Below are 19,437 nucleotides of genomic sequence, written 5' to 3' on the forward strand. Positions count from 1 at the left end.
CTCCACCCCTATCACTTTTTATCGTTTTGATATTTTTCTCTAAATGATTTTCAACCTATTACCTAAACGCATCTATTGTTTCATCCTTACTATTTAGCAAATAGACATAACAATAACTAGTGCAATCGTCAAAAAAAGTTGTAAAATATATTTTCCCACCACAAGATAGTGTTGACTTCATATCACAAAATTCAGTGTGAATTAAGTCTAAGGGATTGAAATTCCTTTCAATGAACTTATACAGATGATTAGCATACTTGGATTCCACACACGTTTGACATTTTGATTTATTGCACGCAAAGTTTGGCAAAACTTCTAAGTTAATCAGTTTTTGCAAAGTTTTATGATTAATATGTCCTAATCGTTCATGCCACAATTCATTAGACTTAAGCAAGTAAGAAGAAACAGAACTTTTATTCGTTTCAAATGTCATTACATGCATCTTAAATAGGCCCTCAATAAGGTAGCCTTTCCCTACTTACACTTCTTTTTTACTAAGTACAATTTTACCTGAAAACAATATATATTTAAATTTATTTTTGTCAAGAAGTGATACGAAAATCAAGTTCATTCTCAACTCCGGCACATAAAGAACGTTGTTGAGAGTCAAAACTTTTCTTGACGTCATTTTAAAGAAATTTTTTTCCGCCCCTTCAACTTTTGCAGTTGCGGAGTTGCCATATAGATTTTCTCTTCGCCTTGAGCTGGAGCGAATGCAGCAAACAACTCATTATTGGCAAAAATATGGTGGGTAGCACCGAAATCCATCCATCATTCTCGAGTATTTCCCACCAAGTTACATTCAGAAAGCATAGCACACAGATCATCTATTTCATTCTTAAATTTAGTCATATTCGCTTAATCCTTCTTTTTGCCTTTCTTTGGGGCACAAAAATTTGTTGACTTGTGGCTAATCTTGCACAGTTAAAGAATTTTACCTTGAATTTCTTCTTAGGTTGATTGCTTCGTTGTCCAACTTTCTTTCGCTTCTTTGAGCTGTTGGGACAGTCTTCTATATGTTAGCTCCAACCATTGCAGAATTTTCTTTTGACCTCCTTTTTATGTCTTTGTTGTCTTGCTCAACGCGCAACCTCACAACAAGGTCTTCAACCGTCATCTCCTTTCTTTTGTGTTTCAAGTAATTTTTGAAATCTTTCCATAAAGGTGGCAACTTCTCTATTATTGCAGTAACTTGAAAGGCCTCATTCACAACCAAACCTACGATAAAGTTCATGTGAATATTAAGAATATTTTTAACATGTTCAAATAAGGTATTCACTATATTCATACCATCAACAAGGAAATCGTGGATGATAACTTGAAATTCTTGTACTTAAGATATGACAGTCTTACTGTCAATCATTTTGTATTCAAGGAACTTTGCAACATAAAATTTCTTAGTTCCAGCATGCTCGGTCATATAGTTTATTTCCAGTGCATTCCATCTCTTTTGATTTTTTCATTCTGCGGTAAACATTATATAAATCGTCTTGGAGGCTACTTAGGATATAATTCATACATAGGAAATTAGAATGTTTCCATGCCTCTATTACAACGAATCGCTCCTTGTCTAAAGTTTCTTTGGGCAAAATTCTGAAGCATCTTCAGATATAAATCTTTGAAGACACAAGGTTGTCAGATAGAAGAACACCTTCTGTTGCAACCATTTAAAATCTATTCTAGAAAATTTTTCAAGCTTTTCCGCTGGTGCCATAGCGGGTGGCACAGTTGTACGACTATTTGTAGCAACATTCGTTACTACTACCCTTGTCCCACCATCAGTTACATGACCATCGGTAGTTATTTTTTCTGTAACAACAAGACAGTCAACTTTAGTATACCAAAATATTTATTACAAGTTTATAGCAACTTTAAACAGTACTTATTTCTAGTTTAACGATGAAATTTGTATGTCTTCCAATCGTTAATCGAATGAACTTTAACTTGTGATGAAGTTTTTATTTCTTCAAATCACTTGTTAAGGTCAAACGGAGTATAAAGCATAAAGCTTTAATCCCCAAAAATCAAACAATATAGATTACCGGTTAATTCCTTAAGATTGTTATTTCGGGTACACAATTTATATGTTTACACACTACACTTTAACACAAGTTCAAGAATATTTCAAGAACAACAATGAAGTTTTTAACACCTTCAACACAAGTTCAACATGAACTATAAAAGAAGTATGTTATCTAAAAGAAATAAGATGAAGTAGAAATAGAACCAAGTCCTCCAATTCACGGAGTGTCCTTAAGGAATTAACTCCCCTCAAGTACCCGAGGTTGCAGAATTTTCCTCCTAGGATAAAATAGCTCACAATCTGAATGTAGCGGTACCTCAAATCTTTAGATTCTTCGAACATACTCAATGGTTGATGATCACAAAGAGTTTTTGAAAGTAGAAGAGTATTTTGGATACTGAAAATTTTGTACATACCTGAGGGAAAAGTTCAGGTATTTATAGCCATCAAGTGCCCCTTCGGAAAGAAAGCAATTGTTCATGGAAAGGTGTGTCACTTCGAAACAGTAATTTCTGTCCATTCCGAAATAGTATGTGTTTTCTAAACAGTCATGTTCGATCAAACAGTCACCCCTTTTCCAAAAAACTGTATTATTTTCTCGAAGGGTTGCATCCCTTTCAAGGTACATTTCTGCATTTTTGCATGCATGTTCATGGAGAAAATATTATTCGTTGGATTTTTGGATTAAAAATTTCACTTGTTTTTACAAGTTTTAAATAAAATTTGTCTAAAAAATTAATCTCATCGATCCATCATTTTCCAAATTCAAATCCAAATCTGAAGTCGAGTGGAGCAACGACGACACGAGGCACCTCTTGGTTCTGCCTCACTATCCACTTGAAGGCGTGTTTCTTAATAAAAACACAATAAAGTTGTTTTCTCCCACAAAAGTGGAGAAGTAGACTTTCCTTTAGTGAGTACACTTTCTTTTTAAGTGTGAGCTCATTTTTCCTGCAAGAATTCCCTCCATTTTCCATTCATACATCCTATTGAACCCAAAAGTTAGCAATTCAACTTTTTTTCGATCGACTTTTGTTCAATTTTCTTAAAGAAAAATGGAAAATCACTAAATCTATTTAGCTGAAACAATAATTTTTACTCCTTTTTGAGTGTTTTGGGTTCAATTTTCAAAAGAAAAAATCTCAAAAAATAAAAATGGGTTAATTAGTATGGCAAAATTCATAAATAAAAACGAATCCATATAGCTGAAACAACAAATTTTGCTCCTTTTTGGATCTCTTTTATTCAATTTTAAGAAGAAAAATGAAGTACAAGTAACTTATTCATTCATGAAAATATTTTTAAAAAATAAATGTATTAAGTAGTTTATACTGAACTTGAATTAAAATATAAATTAATTTAAATTTAAATTATTTTAAAAATAAAAATCTAATAGTAATTGACTTTATATAATGTTAACAATTATAAAGGTATTTCAGACATTTTGACTAAAAGAAAGTGCTTAACAATAATTGTCTACCATATCTACAATTTTTTTCAGCTTTGCTATAAATATACCATATATAGTAAATGTCTACTTTACCATATATAGTGAATACCTACTTTACCATATATTGTGTATGTCTATTTATGGAAAAGCTACAAACTCCAAGGTTAGCTTTCCCCTATAAATAAAGGGGTTTTGCTTTGTTGTAATTGATCCTATCAAGACATCTCTCAAGTGAAGAAATAAGAATTACTCTCTCTATTCTCTCTACTCTTCTTCTTTATTCTTTATTAGTTTATAACATGTTATTAGCATGAGACTCTGATAAATAAGATAAGATTATAAATCTAAAGGTAATTTCAAGGTTAGTAATTCCTTATGCTATCTATCTTTTTATACTAATAACATAATTATTGTTGGATTTGAGGAAAAATAATTGGTTTGGAACCATTATGTTTTAAATTTATTCCTCAAGAACAATATTATCAAAAGGAATGATAATATGTTGGGTTCAAGTCCCATCGATTTATGTCTAAGAAGCCTTTATATGGAGAAGACGTTGAGTTTGAATCTCAATGCACCATATTGATGATATTATGATGGCTAAGGCAAAATAATGGGTATTTGGTGAAAAGTAATGAAACATGTCTCATTAAATATGCTCCATTCCTTGAATTGAATGTGGTAGCAATAAATCATATGTATGCCTCAATTTGTTTTTGTAATAGCTATCATAATTTGATATGCTTAAGGCATAATTATATTTCATTCTTCCTGGAAATAAGAATGCTTAAGGTATGATTATATTTCATATTTGGAAATGAGAATTTCGATTATTATAAATACAGATCCATTTTCTTTGGTGAATGTGATAATATTTAGTGAAGCTTATTAATATAAACATGTACTTGATTGTGATTGTATGATAAGTCACCTCCGAAAGAGGCATAATAATTGAGATGGGTTATTTTGAAATCTACTTCTGAAATTTATTCATGTGATAGTAAATCTGAAATTTACTAAAGCAAAAGCACATATCATGATAAACTTGGAGTTTACCAGATTAAAAGTTCATAAATTGACATGAACGATTGCAATATCTCAAAGATGTGCATACTGAGAATTGAACATATATTGAAGAATTAGAAAATTCTTCATGAATTTTAATGTTGCTTGTTCTCATGATAAGTTGGTTGGACCAACTAATGTTGGGATTGAATTCCTTAAATCTGAAGAGTATAAAAGGTGAATATGGGCCCGTTCACCTATCATGTGTTATGTTGAAAAGATGCATCAATAAGATGATCACATGTACATTCATTGTCAACCTACGTTTGATATTCGTAAAGTTGCTTGCTCAGTAAAATTGAGTTAAAAGCATAATTTTCAGATTTTGTATTCAAGAAAATCCATCTTGATGATGATGGTTTGACATTGAATGCCTTCGATAAATAGCTAAGTCATTGCTAATGAGAACAAAGTTTCATGTGTTGGTCCGAAATATGATATATTGCATACAATATCACTTGTATGCATTAGACCGATAAATTATGATTATGCCTTCCCTCTCAATCAAGGTCGGGAACCAACTATTCCATCTAATATTTTTTATGTGCGATATACGATTAGTGAATATACCATAATGCACAAAGATGGATTCCTCAAAGAATGAAGGATATATGTTAGTTATCCTAACATAAGAGGGAGATTATAAGAAGCTATAAAATATATTAGGAATTATCATCAGATTCTCGTGAAAAGGATAATTCAAGTCATATGTCGGAAGCATTTACTGACTTAAATTTAATCTCATATTTAAGCTACAAGTGCTCCTATTTTGTGTCCTTAAAGCACAAGGTCTACGCATGCAGGAAGCGTGATAGACCAATCGGTTCCAAATGAAATAATCTTTGAAAAGGATAAGGAGCAAATAATCATAATAAGAAGGCAATGTGCTCTTGAAGAGCCTACGACATAACACTTCATAAAATCTTATGAAAGGTTCAGGTACCTGAAAATAATGAAGATGAGATCTCAAAATGTTATGTTGCATTATGAACCGATACAAAATGATATTTCATCAATATCGTTGATACAATATTAGCATAATATTGTGAGAGATTACGAGGATCTAAATTCTACATTTATTTAAGCATACGAACATAGAAATATTTATTAAGTGACACGAAATGATGCATTTTGGTAAGTATAAAACTTATTTGATTTGCAGTCCAGAGACTTGAAGATGTCGCACTTGACATGTTGGATATTGTCACTTGACAAAAATCCATATGAAAATCTCTAAAGGATTCAAAATGCCCGAAGCATATAAAGTGTTTGGGAAACTTTTTATTATCCTCATAAGAGATAATTTGATGATTTGAGTATCATTGAAACTCTTGGAGACTTTTCAAAAGCAATAGAATTTTTGCTTAAATAAGAAACATGCAAAATTGAATAAGGATCCATTCCGACCTCAAGAAAAGAATGAGGAACTCCTTAGTTATGAAGTACCATATCTTAGTGCGATTGATGCACTAATCTATCTTGCAAGTACTATAAGACCTGATATAGCCTTTTTCAGTTAATTTTTTAGAAAGTTTGCAGTCCCGATCTTATTAGTCATGTTGATGTTGGGTACTTATCTGACCTACATAAAGCTTGGTCTTAAATAGGCTATGTGTTCATATGTGGTGGTACTGCAGTATCTTAGAGATATACAAAGCAGTCTATCATAGCTACTTCATGAAATCATGTTGAGATAATATTTATTCATAAAGCAAACCGAGAATATGTGTGGTTGAGGTTCATGATACATCTCATTCGAGAAAAATATGGTTTGAAATGTGACAATGTACTCACAGTTTTATACAGAGATAATGCAGCATGCATAGCACATCTTAAGGGAGGATTCATAAAAGGAAATGGAACGAAGTACACTTCATCAAAGTTTTTCTATACACATGAGCTACAAAAGAATGGTGATATTAACGTGCAACAAATTTGTTCAAGTGACAATGTGACTGATTTATTCACCAAGTCTCCTCCAATTGCAACTTTTAAGAAGATGGTGCACAAGATCAGGATGCAAAGGCTCAAGGATGTTCTCATTAGGGGGAGTTAATACGCGTTGTACTCTTTTTCCGTTATGAAATTTTGCCCCACTTGGTTTTCCTTGTAAGGTTTTTAATGAGGCAGCTTATATGTGTATTGTTAGAGATGTGTACTCTTTTTCCTTCGCTGGATTTTTTTTCCCACTGGATTTTTTTCTAGTAAGGTTTTAACGAGGCACATTATTTATCAATTAGACATTCAAGGGGGAGTGTTATAAATATACCATATATAGTGAATACCTACTTTACCATATATTGTGTATGTCTATTTATGAAAAAATTACAAACCCCAAGATTAGCTTTCCCCTATAAATAAAGGGGTTTTGCTTCATTGTAATTGATCCCATCAAGACATCTCTCTCTATTTGAATATTTTGTTGGGTTGGGTGGGGGGTTAATATGCATGACCCAGAGAGCAGTCTTAGTTAGAAAACAATTTAGGCCCCTTTAATTAGTATTTAATGTTATCCCTTAAGTAAGCATGATTTTTGTTGTATTTGAATTTTGATGAACATGATTTGTTGCAAATTAATTAAAGCAACTATTTTTATGTTATTATTTTTCTTTGTACAGTCCCCTTTAAATATTAATTCCAGTATATTTTCAACTACGTCTACCCAGAGAAGGCATGAATATAAATATTATACTCGCATAAAAGCGTGTATCTGCATGTAAGTACATATAGGACAACTCAACAATGCATGAGAGAGTTGGCAACAGGTATTTATAATCTCTCTCTTTTTTAATACAAATCTTTTCATGCTAGCTATAAATTATTTTAATACTTGTAAAGTAGATGAAAATTAAGTTTTAAAATTAAAGTCAAACAAGTGTATTTTTCTTTTTTTGGTTGACTGGCCGGGTGATATTATTTGAAAAGAAGCTTAAGCGTATTAAAAAAATAAGAGAGTAGTATTGCTCCCCGGATACATTGTAGCATTGGTTACTACCAGATTACTCAACGAGTGTATTATTAGAGTGCAAGTATAATGTAATGTTAATCAATTAATTTAGACACCCAAATGGTTTTGCACCCTCTGATCCTATGTGTTGTATATATACCGCAGCTTCGACATAGTTTCTTAAACGTAATCATTATTGTGCATTTAATTCGCATATATATATTCATTAAAAATGCTGAATCATTTATATTGTAGAATATAATATATGTCTAAATGTGTCAGATATCTCCAGAAAAAGAAATCAAATTTTGTTTAACTTAATGATCTGGGCAATGTACGTAGGATCGGATTTGTTTTTTAAAATGCTTTTTCTTGATTCTTTAGAACCTTAAAAGGATCTCACCTTTTGGTATAGGCTTAAGGCTAAATTAATGGTAAAAATATCCCCTAATGAAAGCTTAAAGACTATAAACATTTTATAAATTAAAGCTGGTGGATTCTGATTCTCCGGAATGAAAAAGAAGATACGTACTCTTATTGATCAGTCATTTGTTTAATGCTATGATAAAAAGATAAAATACTCATCACGTTTTCCATTTTAGTTTAGAGGTAGTTCAGGTTTGTTTTCTGTATCAATATTATTTGAGAAAATAAATTAGAGGGTAACTACTACGATCAATGAAGCTGCATGATTCCTCTATCTGAACTTATAATTTAATTAATTAATTAACCACTTGCTAATGGCAGAGGGTTCCAACTTTACGTGGGGTCATTCTTATAATCTATTATTATCAGCATATGATATTTGGGGAAAATCAAGGTCAAATGATAGTACATGAACGTAGATGAAAAATCCATTCTAATAATGCAACACTGATTAAACTTCCTCAGGTTATGTAGGCAATTAACAATCGATAAAATGAAATTTGTTACCTTCTTATAATTTGAATAAAAGTAGATGGCCTTTTGAAATCTCTCATAAAAATAATCGTATACATGATATAACTTTAAAAAGTTTGTAAAAGGCTAGCACCCTTTCCCCATTTTTTTTCTTTGGGGTTTGGGAGGAAGGGGGCAGGGGGGTTGAGAGGAAAATATTTTACTATTTTGCTTTGTTTAGTTGGTTAATTTTTTTTAGAATAATAAATTCCTTAGAAGAACTTTTGTAGTGAAAGAGGGGGTGGGGGTGGGGGGGGGATTTCAAAAATGAAAAATATCTATTTCACAAATTTATGTATAGATAAATAAATATTATTTCAACAATTAAAAAATAAGAAATATTATTTGAGTATATAAATGAGGTTCTATAATGAAATACATGAGCAGAATAAGAAAAAATAATTTATTAATTAGTAATAATTAAAGATTAAAACTTCAATATCTTTCCACACAAGTAAAAATAACATAAAATGATACTCTAGCTTTATAAAACCTTCCTCATTTTTAATTTATTTGACCTACTTTTTTTGTAGTTCATTTAAAAAAAAATGATTCTTTTTATTTTTAACAATTCTTAAATTCTAACTTTCAATAATGTATACGACCACAAAATTAAAAATTATTTTGGTATATTTGACATTTCTTTAATTTAAGATCACACGATTCAAAAGTCATTTTTATTTTATTAAATTTCGTGTCAAGTCTAAACATATTATTAATTAATTTGAAACAGAGAGATATTTTAGTGCAGGTACCAGAAAAAATAATTAATAAAATAGATATGTGTGTATATAAAAAGGTACGGAGGTTAAAAATAATGTTATATATAATATAGAAGGGTATTAAAAAGAGGGAGCATTAAAATGTAAAGAATAAAATAGACATTGCATAAAATGGGGAGGGAAGAATGTCTAGCATTCAAAATTGAGAGGTTTTTTGGGGGCTTGTTGGGGGCGGGGGGGGGGGGGCGTGATTTGACTTTTAAAGTAAAATTTACATTGTGTAGATAAGTAAAAGAAATATATATTGAATTCACTGGCTTCTTCTAACATTTACTTCTTTTGACTTGTCTTAATGAGAATTATCATTCTGCCACCAGTAATGTTGGTAAAACATGACACAACTAACTTGAAAAATAAGACATGTTATCAATTATAACAGAATAAATACATGTAACAATGTAAAAAGCTCTTTATCAATACATGTAATAAGCTACCAAATCTTATGCTCCATACAAGCTGTGTATGTTGAGGAAGACCCCAAGCAGAAATATCTATGTTGACATGAACAAGTTATATAAATCTTCATCAAAGTGCGGGAGGAAAGGATATTGAAGATATCAGGCAATATTGGCATATATGCTTTGTACTAATAACTAGTTGATGCTGCAACTTGCATAGCATCATATGTATTTACAAGTGGCTTCGACCACTCACCTAACTGTGATGTGTTTCCCATGTGTCCCATACTCCCCTGTTTCCGTTTATGTTTCTTTTAAGATTCACTAAACTCCTCTGTACCTGATAAAACAAGCATAACCAGTCTTTTATCAAAGTATATATGCTTTGAGCATCAAATTCCTTTTTTAACAGTGTTTGCGGCTTCAACTTTACCCAAGCCATTTAAGTCAAAGGATTTTATGTAATATATATCATAACTAAGCTACGATTTCAACGTTATCGTTGATCCTGAATTTTGAACGACAACTAATGCTAATAATTTGGTTCTAATTAAATTTAATGTATGTACATAATAAATTTCGTAGCAGAAATAAACTGTAAAAGCTTAGTCGGTCCAACTTGTATCCGAGCGCCCTACCTCTAATGCTAATTTGTAGATTGCACTAGTTTTCTATTACGGCGTGGCTTTCGCCTGATGAAATACGACAAGGATAAAGTCGGGCCTTTAGTTTAACTATATAGAAAACTCACATTTTTCATACATAATTAAGTGTGATACTGCAACAATTAATTAACATTTAGCATATAACAACTTCCTTTCTTCATATATGCCAATGCATGTATAACATTCAAATGGATGTTCATACTGCTACCAACTGAAGTTTTGGCAATCTAACATAAGCAAATTGTAAATTAAATTTCTACACTTCAAATTGAAAATCCTTCAGTTCTAAAATGTCAATTGATGTTTGTTGAAGATAGTGATGAGAGGAATTATTTATTTACACCTGATCATTGCAAACAACTGCATGGATGCAACAGCAAGAGTGTTGATTTTAGTTTTAATTAGACGATTATAATTTTACACCAAATAACTTATTTGTACATGTAACTTAGTAACCTTAGAAATTTGAGCGAGTGAGTTGTACTCAAATAACCTATTTGTACGTGTAACTTAGTAACCTTAGAAATTTGATCAAGGGAGTTGTACTCAAATAGATATATACTTTATGTATTATGATGATTGGTGATAAACATGTTTGTACAACTTCCATAGTTCCCTTTGTATGACGTTGTTTGGCCACCTGGGATTTTGTTCTTTTTTCTATAAAAAATAATTGAATAAATCTTATCCTAGCTAGTCCATGCATGCAGGACCCCATGAAACACACATAACTGATCATGGAGGCATCTTCTTAATTTTTATTTTTTAACCATTTTTAGTTTGTTACTCTATGCAAGTACACAAAAACTAACAGATGAGGGAACATGTGATATACGATCAACCAATGAACAGAATTTGACGTAGTAGTAATTTTCTAAGCATATGTTTCTTGAGCTAGAGTACAAAGAGCACCTTTTCTTCTTGCTGGTTTTTCCAGCTACAATCTCTTGTCATTTCCTGTGGTATTCCCATTTTGGACCTCACAAGAATTACCAAAAGAGCCTAAAAAATTAAAAAAGAAAGAAAAGAAAAAAACTACATCAATGAACCCCTGCCCCCTCCCCACCCTCTATACATCTATTTCTTAATATAATTTAATTGGAGGGAAATCTAGGTGAAAAATTAAAATTGTTAACATAATAAATTTTCATTGAGTTGCTTATTATTATTTTCTTGAATTTCTTTGCTGTGATCAAGAATTGTAGTTCCCGTTAGTTCTTTGGCTCTGAATGCTTCTAAATCCCAATCTGTACGAAGCAAAACGATGAGCATAGTGACCATACATGAAGCCTGTGCGGCCAATAGTCCGAGCCATAGTCCTTCAAAATCCAACCCAAAATAAAAACTTAGCCCCACTGCTACTGGCATCCCAACGAGATAAAAGCAACCTAAATTTATATTTGCCCCAACTTTAGGCCTTGCTGTTCCTCTCAAAACCCCACATCCAGTTGTTTGTGGACAGTTTCCCAGTTCACAAAGCCCAATTATTGGCAGAACAAGTGATGTTAACGCCAATATCTCCCTGTCATTAGTGAACATCCTGGCCCAAACGTTCCTCACCGTCACCGCAAAAAAAAGAGCTGTAAACCCCAAAATGAAGCTGCCAGCAAGGCCTACAATGGCAGCAACCTTGGCTTTCATCGGTTGCGTCGCACCTAGTTCATTCCCCACCCTCGTTGACACGCTGAAACTCAATGAAGATGGGAATATGTAAATCAACGAGGTCGTTTGAATTAAAATGCCCATTGAAGCAACCGTTGCTTTTGGGTTAATCAACAGTCCACATAACAAAATCATGATCTCGTACCACCACCATTCCAAACACATAGAAATGCAGCTTGGGATTGCCAAATTCAAGAGCGATTTCCATCCTTTAAGGCACTCTGTAGACAACTTTTCCCACGTCTTTTTGTATGTACCGGACACAAGAATATACACAATCAACGAAGCTACTAAATTAAAATTAGTCCAAACACCACTCAAAGCAACTCCTCTAACACCCAAATTAAGCTTAATAACAAGGAGATAATTTATGGGTATATGCAAAAGAATTGCGAAAACCGCGCAACAAGTAAGAGGCAGAGTTATCGATTGAGTTCTAAGGTAAATTCTTAAGGGATGAAGAAAAGATTGGGCGAATAAATCAGGAAGTGCATAGAACAAATAAGATTGGGCCTCATTAGCAATATCTTCATCTTGGCCACAGTAAAGAAGAATAGCCTTCATGTTAACCCAAAACAGAGCAATTGGGAATGAAGTTAACAAAAGCAAAAGAACAGTTCTTTGCAAAGTAAGCCCAAGAAGATTGTATCTTTTGGCTCCAAAAGCTTGTCCACAAATGGGTTCCATGCCCATAGCTAAACCAGAAAGGATTGAATATCCAGTTATGTTAGCAAAGCCAATAGCAAGAGACCCACCAGCAAGGGCCAGGCCGCCGAGGCGGCCAAGAAAAAGCATAGAGATCATAGACCGAGAGTAAAGCAAAAGGCCAGTGAGAATCATGGGAAAAGCGATATTAGCAATGAATTTAGCTTCATTAAGAACAATGGAAAGATGGGTAGCACTAGTGATTTTCTTGTTGGTTATGTGGGGGTAGGTATGCTCGTTATGAATTTGATCGTTTGTTGGGCTTTTGGGTATCAAAGGGGTAGACATGTCGGCTTCTTCAAGGACTTTAATGGAGAGAAAATCTGTTTCTCCGTATGGCTCGTTTGCATCGCATTTGCAGCTGAATGGTGCACTTGTCGGCTTGCACATTTTTTTTCTTTTTCGATATAAAAAGTAGTAAAGAAAGCAAAGAGATAATAGATAGATAGATAGAATTAACGAGGAATGGAAGGAGAGGTTTTTTGTTGATGGAATTTAGAGGCTAACAAATGATGGGGTTTATATAAGGAGCTCTATGGAGAGATTTTTATCTCAATGTAGGTTGTTTGTTTCTCAACTTTAACCGGCCTACAACATTATATACGGTGGAATTCCATTTTTGTATCAACTAAGATTTTATGGGCGAAACTTTATTTAGGTGGTTTAGCATATTTGTCTTTTTTAAGAACAAATGTTCAACTTTCTCTGTATATAATAAAATAATACTAAAATTGAAAAATTTTAACTTTATTTTATGAATAGTTCAGTTAGAGTAGTACAGTAACACACGAGTGAGTATGTTGTAGAATTAACTAACAGGGGAGCCAGAATTACAAAGAGATGATGGACAAGTCATAAGCAAAGACAATTGACAAAGCAACTTTTTGAACAGATAGATAAGGACCCAAAACCGGCCATTTACAATAAAAAGGCCCGTAAAAGGGCCCAAAAAATGTACTGTAGGCCAAGGAGGAATTGATAAGCAATTCCAGTTTTTGCCAGCCATAAGATTAATAATATTTGATGCAGCACGGCTCGCTCAGAATCCAAGATTTTATGATCTCCACTCATCTGTTTATCACTTCTTACTCTCTCCATTTTAATTTGACTGTTCAATTTGATTTGATATGGAGTTTATGAAGTAATGGATACTTTTAAATCTTATGATTTGTGATATGTATGTGTAAAGTTATATTAAAGAGATGAAAAAAAGAAAGACGAATTTTTTGACTAAAAAGAAAAGTAGATAAATAAATTGAAATGGGGGAAAAAAATTTCCCCTCTTTCAATTTTTGTCCCATACTCAATCTTCCGTTTACTTGTTTTCATTTTCGGTCAGGTAATTCATCAACATTTTTGTGATGTTACTTCTTCGTTCCACACTCCTTAGCAGCTTAACCATAATACCACATGGAACATACTAAATTAACAACTTGATTTGACACCGGAAAACAGAATGAAGGGCTACCAACCTTTTTAATTTTCATATGTAAAATCTGAATGAAAAACAAAGGCACATGTTATAATTTTATTACTTCCTCCGTTTTGTTAATTGGCTTTTTTCTAAAAAAAAAATTTAATTTAGTCATCCCTTTTATAAAATTAAGAAAATATTATTACGTTTTTTCAATACTATGCTATTATTATGATTAAATAAAGTATATAAACTTAAATTTATATTTTTAAAATATAATTAATAAGATTAATTTGAAAAAATAACTCTATTATAAATTTTTTATTAATGGATATATCAAATCTATAGAAGTCAACGAATATGAAACTAAGGAGTAGTTACAATACTGCAGGTTTGACTCCCAAATCCCACCAAAGGTCTTTTTGGCTTTTACCTTCCCCTCTTTCAACATTCACACCTAGTCACTGGTGGAGCCAAACTTGTTAGTGGGGTGAGTGAATGCTTACTCGCTCAAAAATTATAATATGTAAATAGATAAAATTAAAAAAAAATAGTTGTACTTTGAATTCTCATCGCTTATTGGTTGTTTGTATTTTTATATTTTGATTTTTCTTAGAGCTCATTCGGGCATAATTTTAAATCAGATTGATTTGAAATTAAAATTTTATTGGACATGTAATTAAAATTAAACTTTAATACAATGGTACCAAATGAGCAAACCATACCTTATAAACAACAATTATAACATATTTAATGTAATTCCTTAAGTGGTGTTTGGGGATGGTGATATGTACACACACTTTAGCGTTATCGATCAACTACCCACCTACCTTCTACTCTACTTCGCGATCTTCAAATCTTCCTATATCTAAAGGCATATCCTTGATAAGCAACGGGTGGTTCATGTCTTATCTAATCATGTCTCTTCAATACTTCTTCAGCCTACATCTATCTTTCTCCACCATAGTACTCAACCTGACACATCTCCTCACAAGGGCATCTGCGCATTTCGTCTTAACATGTTCGAACCATCTCAATCTCACTTCTCTTATCTTGTGAACCACGAAGGCCAATTCCTAACTTGTTTTAAGTATCTTTATTCCTAATCCTAAATCTCCTCGTATGCTACATATCCATCTCAAAATCTCATTTTCGCTACTTCTATTTTCTGGATTGTGAGTTTTTAACGTCCAACACTCTGTCTCAAACATCATAATTGGTCCAGTAACCACTTTGTAATACTTACCTTTACGTCTTGATTACACATTCTTATCACACAAGACCCCAAATGAAATCTTTGATCTATTTAATTTGCCCTACTCTAATACGATATATAACATCATCGGCAATCTCTTCATTACCTTGGATTATGACCCAAGGTACTTGAAAATTCTTCTTACAGATGAGTTGTCAATTAATCTTAACTTTCACGTCTGTCTCGCGAGTTACAACACTTCATATCCTCATGTATCGCATTATTAATAAATTGCATATCTCCAATATTTCTTTTAGAAGTAAATGCTTGTGATCACGCGATATGATAAATTTTCAACTGCAGATGATTTTACAAGGATTTACTTGTCGATAAATTAGCAATACTAATAATTAGTTATTCTTTAATATGATCCTTTCACGTAGTAAAAAAATAATCTATTCATGTCGAACATGAATCTTTTTTCAAAATATTTTTGCAAATTTTAAAATGATTATTTGAAAAATATAAGTTTGTGGATCAAGTTTTACATTTTAAATATTGGAACAATTTGGAATTTGAAATTCTAACTATTTTAAGATTTTAAATCATGATATCTGAAATCGAAATTAAAGTTGAAGCTTTGCTCGCATTTCATAAACAAGCGTTGATTTCAAAACATAACTTCAATTTAAACTTCAAATCACATAATCAAACACTTACTTAGTAAAATCTCTGACTCTATCACTGCGACGGACCACCATAAAATACATGTGGTAAAAACAAAAACCATCGACTTTTGATGCATGCATGGTCCAAGGTATGGCGTTAGCTTAGTCGTATAGCATTCTAGAAATGAATGAAGGTCTGAATAAGAAAAGAGAGAAGTCAGCATTTAATTTGGAATGTAGAAAGAGAATTTGTAATTAGCAGTCCTCCTTACACACTGTACGGTCATACTAGTCATATTTGCTACAGCCATATAAAGCCAAGTCATGCTATCAAACACCACAAATGTCAGATTGATATATCACACTTCTATTTCTTCTTGTTGTTTTCCTTTTACCTTTGATCCAACTTTTTAAATTTGTTTTTTCAAACAACTGTTGTGCTGTTGTGTGGTGCATTGAAACTAACTCTTCTGTTGTGCTGTTGTGTGGTGCATTGAAACTAACTCTTCCTAGATCCAGTCAATTCAACTAAAAAAAATTAAAAATTTAAAAGATTCTCGCAACTTAATCCAAAAGAAAATTAATTATTTTGATTCAAATATACTGGTTCACTTTTTTTTTTTGAGATCACTATTGAGAGAGTTTTGTGACCAGTACCATAAAATTTGTTAAGGATATTTAAGATCTAATACATACATATGAAAAAATGTTTAACCTATATACTTTGTATATATAATATAATTTTTTGATAAATAATGTTCGATTGGAAACATTCGACTATATGTGGCTATGTCACCGGACCAGTGCAAGTGTCAGCGCCCTGGTCACCCGGGCAGAACAAAAACCAGTAGAAAATTAGTGGGACACGCAGAAATTATAGAAATCAAAACGTGTGGAATTTTTTCATATATTAACAATGAAAGTGGGGTTTCTTTTATAAGTATCAATTTAGACCTCCGCTCATAGATTATATGAGTTCACACTGAAACAAAACAAAGGATTTTACATTTCTTTTTAGTCGACATACCTTTGATCAGGCATGACACATTTTTTATGTCATAAAGTTGTGCTCAAATTTTGTGCACAGTAACTGGAACGTTCTCAATATTATTACTCCACGTTACGATGTATATCTATTACTATTAACGAAAACATGAGACTGTTGATGATGATTTTATTGCAACGGCAAAAAGGGAATGGAGTTGGAAATATTAAGGTAAAGAATGATAAAGGTTTTGAACTCACCGAACATGAGTTGTGAACTTATGGTGTAATGAGGGACTTATGGTGAATAGTGGCGGATCCAGAAGTTAGGAGTTGTTGATGCTTGGGTGCTTCGAATACTATATTGATGTTCAAAGATTTAAAGTTTTACTTGAAAATTAAAGCATCCAATTATGTTCTTGATTTATTAGGTGTTTTACTTAGTCTTTTATTAGTTTTTATATATTTTTTATATAATTATATCTAATCTATCTTAAATTTGACGAATATCAAAAAATCAAAATAGTGATTATGGGTTCGCTCCTAATAGTGTAATGACGAACTCTTACTCCATCCCTAATCAAATATTTTAAAAAAAAAAAACAAGGGAGAGAGACAAAAAGGCAGCCAGTGTTCACGCAACTGAGCAACTCATTTTGCGATAGCCGCAATTTAATTTAGAACCCCTCGGTCAAAGTTACATGGTATTGCGACAGTTTCGCATTTTATGTGGTACTTCCTCCAATTCATATAAACAAGTAGTAGGTTTTTTTTTGAGTTAATACATAAAAATTATCTTAAATTTCACATTTAATTATAATTTTGACCTTAAACTTTGACAGTACACAAATATGATCTTTAACTATTCAAAACTGCACAAATATGACCTCTAATCCTACGTGGCAAAACGCGTGTTCAACACGCAAAATTGGGCGCGTCCAGCTTAAAATCTAAGGGCATAATACATAAATATGACCTTAAACTTTAACAGTGCACAAATATGACTTTTAACTATTCAAATCTGCACAAATATGACCTTTAAATGACTCTTCACTATTATTTTTTCATTATTTTCGGCTCAAAGATGAAAATGGCATCTAATTTCTTTTGTCATTGTGGATAAAGAGCAATATTGAAGATTTATTAATTAGGTGGGTCAACCTCATACGAAAAAATCGAGCTGATATGTATATATATTATAAAGCAGAGGACGAATTTAAGTTATATAATATATCTAAATATTATTTATTTAAATATTAAATTAAAGATGAAACTATACTAATAATAAAAAAAATATAGTTTTAATAAAACGCTATTAAATTAATGTTATTAAGGATAGTAGTAGTAGTATATTAAATTAACGTTATCAAATTAACGAGGGGCGGACCTACGTGGTTGTCATGGGGTTCACCCGAACACCCTCGGTAAAAAAAATTACGTTGTATATATATAAGATAGAAAATGTATATTTATGTACGTATATTAATGTTGAACCACATGAAACAAGGCACTTAGATAGCTCAGTGTTGTTATTTACTCTTCTTGGGTGCTTCCTTTAGCCTACTGTGCGGGTTCGATCCCTACTAGTGGCTGTTTTTCTTTTAATTAAAAAAAGTTAGGTGTTGCTGCTATAGAAATAAATAAAATAATAATAATAATAATTTTTTAAAATTAAAAAAAGTTAGGTGTTGCTACTATAGAAATAAATAAAAAAATTATAATAATAATAATAATAATAAAAACGACGTCGTTTTAACACAAAAAGTAAAACTTTGACAGTGCACAAATATGATCTTTAACTATTCAAAACTGCACAAATATGATCTCTCTCCAAGTCAGCCCTTTTAACAACGTGGCACCGTGTGATTGGATTACCTTTACGTAGGCGCGAGTGAGACTCACGCATGGAGTTGCAAAATCGGAGGTCATATTTATTCAGGTTTTGAATAGTTAAAGGTCCTATTTGTGCATTATTAAAGTTTAAGATTAAAGTTATAATTTGGTGTCAAGTTTAGGGTCATTTTTATGTATTAACTCTTTTTTTTTCTCTTTTTCTAAAAATCTTTTATTTTGGTTTAAAGGAAATGATATTTCAAGGTATTAATTATTGCTTTTTAAATTTATTATATATATAAGTAAATATATGTAACCAAAAGTCCCTCTATCTGAATTTATATAATGTGATATTATTTGACTTAATACAGTATTTAAGAAATAAATTTTTGAATTTATGATTTAAAATAAATTTTAGATATTTATGTTATTATATATTATTTAATTAAGAAAAAAAATTAAGTTATTTTTATATAGAGATAGATGACTTTGAATCCACTAAAAAAAATTTCACGTAAATTATGATAGAGAGAATATTAAATATGTAATACTACTTATTAAGGGAAGCTTAATTAAAAGTGATAATACTCACAAAAATACCTGAACTTTGACCGAATTTTCAGTTGAGCATACTGAACTTTGCGGGGGTCCTATTACCTCCCTAAACTTTTTAAAGTGGATTTAATCCCCCCCCCCCCCCCCCCCCC

The 19,437-nt window shown here is 31.8% G+C and overlaps 1 protein-coding gene across 1 annotated transcript; it reads right to left on the reverse strand.

Moving 5' to 3' along the window:
- Positions 1–11,114: 11,114 nt before the first annotated feature.
- Positions 11,115–13,214, reverse strand: LOC107863338 (protein DETOXIFICATION 49). The gene has a single exon (XM_016709220.2). It carries the CDS (start codon positions 13,024–13,026, stop codon positions 11,401–11,403), a length of 1,626 nt encoding a protein of 541 aa, XP_016564706.1. The 5' UTR covers positions 13,027–13,214; the 3' UTR covers positions 11,115–11,400.
- Between the last annotated feature and the right edge of the window lie 6,223 nt (positions 13,215–19,437).

Source organism: Capsicum annuum, chromosome 3 (assembly GCF_002878395.1).
Source record: "Capsicum annuum cultivar UCD-10X-F1 chromosome 3, UCD10Xv1.1, whole genome shotgun sequence".
NCBI lineage: Eukaryota > Viridiplantae > Streptophyta > Magnoliopsida > Solanales > Solanaceae > Capsicum > Capsicum annuum.

Bases quoted from the DNA above. Each gene is read 5' to 3' on its own strand.
- LOC107863338 (XM_016709220.2), bottom strand. From the start codon at position 13,026: ATGTGCAAGCCGACAAGTGCACCATTCAGCTGCAAATGCGATGCAAAC.